This window comes from Leptinotarsa decemlineata, unplaced genomic scaffold (assembly GCF_025532065.1).
Source record: "Leptinotarsa decemlineata unplaced genomic scaffold, Ldec_3_MD MMD2_tig00026299_RagTag_RagTag, whole genome shotgun sequence".
Lineage (NCBI taxonomy): Eukaryota > Metazoa > Arthropoda > Insecta > Coleoptera > Chrysomelidae > Leptinotarsa > Leptinotarsa decemlineata.
Window position 1 is genome coordinate 10,069,307 of NW_027412676.1, and position 7,934 is coordinate 10,077,240.

Genomic DNA, 7,934 nt, shown 5'->3' on the forward strand with positions numbered 1-7,934 from the left:
ATCATTCGAGACACGCTGCCGCTGGTTTGAGAGTTCTACTTTATGGGACACTCACAAATTTTCGCGATTTTTTCAGGGATGATACTACATGATGGTAGGAATTCAGAATACTTTTTATTTTTTGTGGGACTTAATTAGTTTTCGAGATATAACCTGTCAAAGTTTGTATGACGTCATATTTTACCTTCTTTTAAAAGCAATAAACGATTGCAATTCACATATTTTTTTATTCAACACAACATTTTCCATATCATCGCACCTTTTTCTATCCCTTTTTAATCACTTATTGTCGAGTTTCCTGAAATTAGAATGAAATTCCATAATTTGTCAGGTGCAGACAAATCACTTCTTATAATATGCATTAAGTTCACTATTTGAAAATACGTTCCTTTTAGAATTCGAAGGTCAGGTTAGACGTTGAGGAAAGAGTTTTTACAAAAGTAAATATTCGAAAATACGTTCCTTTTAGAATTTGGAGGTCAGGTTAGATGTTGAGGATACATAGTTTTTAAAATTATAAAGTAAGGTTAGACTGAGTTAGATTAGGTCGGGTTAGGTTAGGTTGAGTTAGCATGTGAGGAATTATGGAACTTGAATCTAATTTCAAGAAACTTGGCAATAAGTGAATGAAAGGAATAGAAAAAAGTGCGATGATATGGAAAAAGATGTGTCGAACAAAAAATATGTGAATTGCAATCGTTTATGGCTTAAAAAAAAGATAAAATATGATACCATACAAACTTTGACAGGCTATATCTCGAAAACTAATTGAGTCCGACAAAAAATAAAAAGTGTTTTGAATTCCTACCATCACGTAGTATCATCACAGAAAAAATCTCAAAAATCCGTGAGTATCCCATAAAGTAAAATTTTCCCCAGATACATTAGAACTTCTCGTCATGAAATTACCAGTTCTGTTTTTAGAACCTGAAATTCCCTTCCATCTGGTTGTCTTCTTTCGGGGAACTTCTCTCTGTAAACCCTACATGCAAGGAGGCAGTTTCCGTCACTTTCCCCCAAAGCAAAAACCATTTGCATCATATCATCCAATACATAATTCAAAATGAAAATGATTCAATCTACACGCCATAGAAACTTCAACACATGGCGTTGTTGACAAATTCCGAGATTAATTTTTTGATGTCCGTCATGGATAAAGAAAAAAGCAGTAGGTATAAATATTCTTTAGGTTTTCACATTTCTTACCGTTGAAACCGCTGATAACTATCATTAAATGGTACGAAAAATGTTAATGTACTAGCGATTAGTTTGAATATTCGAAAAATAAATTTGAGAAAGTGAACGTAAGAAAATAATTTTTTTTGTGGACACAACAATTACTGAAACTGGGTATAATTTGTAAAATATCTGTTTTTGTATAGTATATCTCTGATAAAAAATGTAGTGAAATGTTGAAACATTTCATACAAATGAAAAAATACAAGGTGCTCTATTTGAAATAGTTGAATTATGTCTCGGTTCACCGAGTACCCTATATATTATTTCCGAAAGTTGAGATTCCAGAAATTATCATAGTGATGTTAATTAACTATTCCTAAAAAATGCACTTGAATAACTTGGCAACGCCGAAAACAAAAATTCCTTAGAGAACTAAAAAATATGGAATCGACTGGCGTATTCATATACTGGGTGTTCTATTTCGAAAATATAACTTTGGTTGGCCACACTTGGCTGAATCACCCAGTATGCGAGAAAATAATTTTTAAAGATAGACTGCAAAAAAAAGTTCAAAGAATTGTTTCCTTTGATAGCAATGGACCGAGGGAATCTTGTTGACTCACCCTGTACGAGGGTGGTCTGTACGAGGGTGGTCTGAAAAGTTTCCGACCTCAGCATAGTTACTCACCAAAGTTCCAGCCATTTTGGACGCGCAGTTTTTATGTAACAATCGCTTGAGTGAGTTGATGTGAGTGTTTTTTATCGAAAATGATCAAAATAGAGTATCGAGCTGTCACTATTTGTTTTTGAAATGCAATATACCTACGCAAATCAAAGATGAATTGACTTCACAAATTGAGTGGGTATACTTTGAGACTGGCTATAAATCCATTTATCTAAAAGAACAATTCGTTCAGGCCAGTCTCAAATTACGTACACTGTAGGTTAATGGACTAACACCTATCAGAAAACAACTACTTCCCTGGCTGATATCACGAAGGTCGTTGGATTATATCCGACAAGTGTTGGTGATTGTATCGCCAACAGCATATGCAGGAATAACTTCAGTGAAGAATCCTACACTGACACCTGACGGATATAATCCAACGCCTTTCGTGGTATTAGCCAGGGGAGTAGTTGTTTTCTTATAGGTGTCATTTACCAGAGTGAAATTTATGGCAACTGGATTTAAACGATGAACGTTCGGGACGTCCAAATATTGCAACCACCGACGAAAACATCGCCAAAGTTCACCAAATGGTGCTAGTAGACTGACGAATTAAGGTGAGAGGTAGCGGAGGTTATGAACATGTCGAAAGAACGTGTCTATCTTATATTAAATCAACATTTAGGCATGAGAAAGCTGTCCACGCGTTGGATGCCGCGTTTGCTAACGTTTGACCAGAAACGCGTTTGAATGAACATTTCCATCGCTCTGTTGGCGCAGTTTAGGTACAATAAATCCGAGTTTTGGCGGCGATTATTTATTGTAGACAAAACTTGGATACACCATTATAAGCCCGAAACAAAAATACAGTTCAATCAGTGGACTGCATTTGCAGAAAAAAAAACCTGTTTCAATGAGGCAACGCACCGTCTCACACCTCAGCGGTTGCCATCGCGAAACTCCACGAATTACGGTTTGAACTGCTTGAACATCCACCTTACTCACCAGATCTAGCCCCAAGCGACTTCTTTTTGTTTCCTGAAAATTTCGCTCGCAGGACAGAGATTTTCGTCAAATCTAAAGGCAATCACCTTCGTGATCAATTATTTGGCAGAGAAAAACGTCGAGTACTATTTGGACGCGTTACAGAGATAAGAGATTCGCTGTAAGAAGTATGTAGAGTTGAAAGGAGACTATGTTGAAAAATAAAAAAAAAAACTGAAAAAATGTTCTGTATATTTGTTAGGCCGGAAACTTTTCAGACCACTCTGGTACTATATTGTAACGAATCTGAAGCCGCCCCTGATCGATATGTATGACGGCCGACTCAGCGAACAAACACATGACATCACCGCGAAAGAATGCGGTCGGGAATCGCCGAAAGGACCGTTACCGATATAAGCCCAGCTTCCCGACCCAAGAGGGCAGTTCAGAAAGTGAACCGAGCGGCTAAACAAGAAATTCAAATAGTGGAAATAAATTAAGCATTAGTTGCTAAGTGTTGTAAATGAATTAGTTTGTGATTAGTGAAATATTGTTGGAAATAAATTTGTTCAAGACAGTTAATTCATTAATTTGTCACAATATGTTTAAAAGTATCATTTCAGTGAAGGAAAATGTGAATATAGCCACTTTCCCAAAGGTTATCACATTTTTCAAAAGAAAGAATATTGGTTATAGAGTAAATAAATCAGAAGTCTTCAATAACGAGCAGATCAACATCTTCATTATGGAAGAAAATAATGAAACATATCCTACGCTAAAGATATTTTAACAAAATATTTCGATTGTAGGATGTAAAAGTATCTACTTAATCGCCTACGCGTCGTCTTAGAATTTTGTTTAGTGGTACCACAAAAAAACAGTATTTTCCAGACTTGTTAAGACTTAAATCACTATTCTGTATTCAATGGACGGATTGGAAAATAATTGCTAGCCTCTGTTTTTTTCTCACATTTTCTCGAACAGTTTTTCTTACTGGAATGTTTCGTATTTCTCCCATTCTTTGTGTATTAATAAGGAAGTAGAAAGTTTCTTTTGAGATGAAAAAATCTGTTGAGTAGGTATTCGAGTGATTGACTCTTGAGGTCAAAAGGAATTTGTCCAGTAATATTCTAATAGGAACATAATATCTTTCACAAATAGAATCATGGAGACATAATTCTTCTTGTCACTATTAAAAGTGTTAATGAGTTACCCACATTTGAAATTCTAAACATGATTTATAATTGAAGAAGATACGTTTACATGTATCTATGGTATTTTTGTATGAAAAAATATTTTTCATCTCATAATTACCTTTTCAAGCACTGATAGAAGACAAACGCGATAAACTGCTTTCACTGCGGTGCATAGGTAAGTATGAAATCATTTGAAATAACTGGACACTATTTCATAAAAATAAAAATAAATGAATGTATCATTTATTGGAAACTATTGGGATTAGATATAAAAGCTTTCATAAAGGTGGCCACAGACTTTCTGTTAGCAGCGGCGGACGCTGTTTTATTAAGCAAAAAAAAAGGAAACTAGTTCAACAGCCAACAAAAAAAACAAAATGGGTGAAAGAATGGCTTTTGAAACGCTCAAAATATACTCATAATAATCTCCTAGAAGAGTTACGCCTAGAGCCTGATGATTGGCGGAATTACCTCAGAATGGATAAAGAAAGTTACATCACACTATTAAATTTAGTGTCTCCAATAATTGAAAAACAGGACACGATCTTGAGGGCTGCTATATCACCTCATGAGCGATTAACAGCCACACTTTGCTATTTAGCCACTGGAAGGAATTATGAAGATTTGAAGTTTTCAACGCTAATTTCTCCTCAGTCGTTGGGAAAAATAATACCAGAGACCTGCAAAGCTATATTTGACGTTTTGAAGACCGTATATATGAAGGTAAGAAAACATCTATTATAGTTTTTGATAATTCAATGTCTTTATTTTGATCTTATTACTCGAATGAAATATAAGAAGTCGTGTTAGCACAAACGTTGGTAATAAAATAAGTAGAACGTATAAAACTCAATCAATCCTATTTATTCAAATTCAAAACTAAGTAAAAAATATTTATGTAAATATCTACTACATCAGTCAAAAAATATTTCTATTAATTATTGTCCTCACTTGGTTGATAAGTTCCATAAAACGTTGAAATATTAGAATTATACTGAGACGTAGGTGAACTAGTTTCTAAATTTTGGTATAGGTGCTGTTGTGGTGTTGGAGTCATTAGAAATTGTGTATCTGTAGGTCTTTGTGAACTTAGGTGTACTTGATGTTGTACTGGACGATAAGTGGCTGGATGAGGGTATTCAATTGACGGCAAATAAGTATGGCAGGAGTTGTTAGTATCGTTTGAATTAGTAAGCGTATTGACCGACGTAACAATTTTAGTATGTTTATCAATATTGCCCATCCCGGCTTCAAATAATAAATCATTATTCAGTTTTTCGGTGTATAATCTTGTTTGTCTCGGTAAGGTTCGTAACTTTGCTGCAACATTGTTCCCAAAAATGTTAAACGCATCATCGGCCTTTTGGTTACGTAGCCTTTCTCCCACCATAGTCAATACTTCGTCGGCTTCATCAACTTGTTTGGCGTTTTCTTCTTGAACTTTCACGTGTGGCTGCGCTACTAGTTGCTGATGTTGATGGGGAACTTATATTTTGGTTAAGAGCCCGAGGTACAGACGAACGTGACAGACATCTTGCAGGTGGATTCATCGGTGATTCCACGTCTTCGTCTATATGTTCCATTCCTTGCTTATGCTAGAATTATAATACTGTGTTATTTTTTTACAGTTTCCGCCGTCAGAAGATGAGTGGAGACACATCGCAAACGATTTTGAACAAAAATGTAATTTTCCTAACTGCGTGCGAGCTGTTGACGGAAAACACGTCAACATTATTCCTCCCGCTCGAAGTGGGTCATATTACTTCAATTATAAAGGGACACATAGCCTAGTATTAATGACTGTAGTGAATATTAATTGTGAATTTATTTTGTGCGATTTTGGTATAAATGGGCGCATATCTGATGGAGGAGTTATAGAGTACACTAACTTCTACAAGAAACTGAAGGATAAACAATTATCTTTACCAGCGCCAACAAAACCAAATAATAATAGCGAAAAATTGTTGTCTTTTGTTTTTGTTGCTGATGAAGCATTCACCCTTCGGAAAGATTTTTTGAAACCGTTCAGTCGGAAAGATTTGAATAACGAAAAGAAAATTTTCAATTATCGTTTGTCGCGAGCAAGAAGTAAAGTTGAAAATGCCTTCGGCATATTGTCCAATCGTTTTCGAATATTTCACACAGCAATTTCTTTTAATTTAGAGGCAATTGACAGAATTGTTATGGCAACCTGTGTTTTGCATTTTTGCAACTATTTGAGAAGAAAACGTGGAATTGTATACGCACCAGATAATAATTTGTACAAGGAAAATACGGTTACGGGTACTATTGAATGGGGTTTGCAAGCAACACATTTTCTTCCACTACAACAAAATCTTAACCAAAGGGTGAACAACGATGCAAAACAAGTCGGAGAATTGTACATGCATTACTTCAATGACAAGGTGCTTTAGAATGGCAGCAACGAATGGTGTATTAATTTCAAATAATTTTGTAACAGTTTTTCTACTTTGACGTAATAAATGGAATTATAATAATTGTAAAATACATTTTCCTTACCTCACTTCCATCATCAACTTCTTGCTCGCTTTCACTCTCATTTTCTCGATTTTCATCCAAATTGCTGACTGACTCTCGAGGCATTTCTTGATAATTTGTGAATAACAATAAGTCGTGATACCATAAGTGTGTTACGTATACGTCGTCTGCTCCTGTACCTGACCTTTTTGACTCTTCAATTTTTTTCATTTCTCTTCGGAAACTGCCGCGTATGCTATTTATTTTAGCCGTTACAGTTTTTTTTGTAGCATTCGGTTCAATTTCCTGGAGTTTTTTCAACAAAACCATGTGAGCGCTATCTTTTTTGTTTCTGTCTTTATAATCACGACTCTTCGTTTTCCATAAACACGGAAAACTTTTATGTAGCTCTATAAAATCAGTCATAAACGCTTTAGAAAAATGTCTTAAATCTGATGAAATAATTATTTCTGGACAGAGTTTATTACAGTAACTGATCAACCCAAAAAATCCGTGAGACACTGAACTGGACATGTATGCGCACTAAGCTTCATACTTGGCCACACACCGACAATCATGTTTGCACGCTCAAACTTGTGCATACATGAATTCCGGTCGAATTGGAAAACTTGTGCGACGTACATGTTTGCGATTTTTTCACCACACACTGGCAAACATCAACGTGCAAGCATGTATGACACACATGTATGACGCACATGTATGCTAGTCTGTGGCCACCTTAAAGGCAATATTAATATTGCCTTTGATCTCTGATGACACTGATATTGATTAAAATATAAAAGTTCAACATCCCGACATCTGTCGAGAACGTTTGAAAATGAAGGAAACCAAAGAAAAAACTGCAAGTATCGTTAGAGTTTTTTCCAATTCTGATGACAGAGCCAGATTTCGGACTCCATACAGTTATTTATCTTAACCTCTAGGCAGATTTATTAAATACGATAAGTTAAGTTGAAAACCTTTGAAAAACAAAGAGTTCATTGAAGCTTGCTTGTTTTACTTTAGAATCAAAATATTCCTGGTGTAGAAGAAATGAATTTCCAAGTTGGATATATTCTTGAAAATGAGAAAGGGTTACATCTTTGAGAATTTTTAATATAAATATATCATGATCAGATTTAAAAAATGTGTGTGATATCAAAAACCTTTATAATGAATTCAACAAAATATTGATAGGGATATATCGATTTGTTTTCAAGATTATTTTCATTCCTCAATTCTTAAATTTCTATAGTTGAGACAGTTTATTCAAACTGAAAAAGTATACAATTAATGAACAGTTATCAAAGTGAGATTGAATTACTGATGTGAAAGCACTAATTCTTGTTTCAAGAGATACATTGCCAGATATTCTCGAAAAGAAGTGCAGTTTTTTATATATTTTTTTTGGGATATATTCAAATTGCTCT

General features: G+C 34.9%; 2 protein-coding genes across 2 annotated transcripts; one reads left to right on the plus strand and one right to left on the minus strand.

Annotated features, from left to right (window-relative positions):
• Positions 1 to 5,268: 5,268 nt before the first annotated feature.
• Positions 5,269 to 7,204, minus strand: LOC141484929 (uncharacterized). The gene is made up of 2 exons (XM_074180633.1): positions 6,547 to 7,204; positions 5,269 to 5,621 (listed from the first exon to the last, which is right to left on the minus strand). Exons 1-2 carry the CDS (start codon positions 7,036 to 7,038, stop codon positions 5,439 to 5,441), a joined length of 675 nt encoding a protein of 224 aa, XP_074036734.1. The 5' UTR covers positions 7,039 to 7,204; the 3' UTR covers positions 5,269 to 5,438.
• On the plus strand, positions 5,649 to 6,440 carry LOC141484918 (uncharacterized; the record flags this gene model as incomplete). Its single annotated transcript, XM_074180618.1, has 1 exon — positions 5,649 to 6,440. A coding segment is annotated over one exon (792 nt), but the record flags the coding sequence as incomplete, so codon positions are not given.
• Positions 7,205 to 7,934: the final 730 nt, after the last annotated feature.

Excerpts from the sequence above, each read along its gene's own strand:
- LOC141484929 (XM_074180633.1), bottom strand. The coding sequence starts at position 7,038 with ATGTCCAGTTCAGTGTCTCACGGATTTTTTGGGTTGATCAGTTACTGT. Across the intron at positions 5,622-6,546 it reads AAGTTGATGATGGAAGTGAG|CATAAGCAAGGAATGGAACA; the intron begins GTAAGGAAAATG and ends TTATAATTCTAG.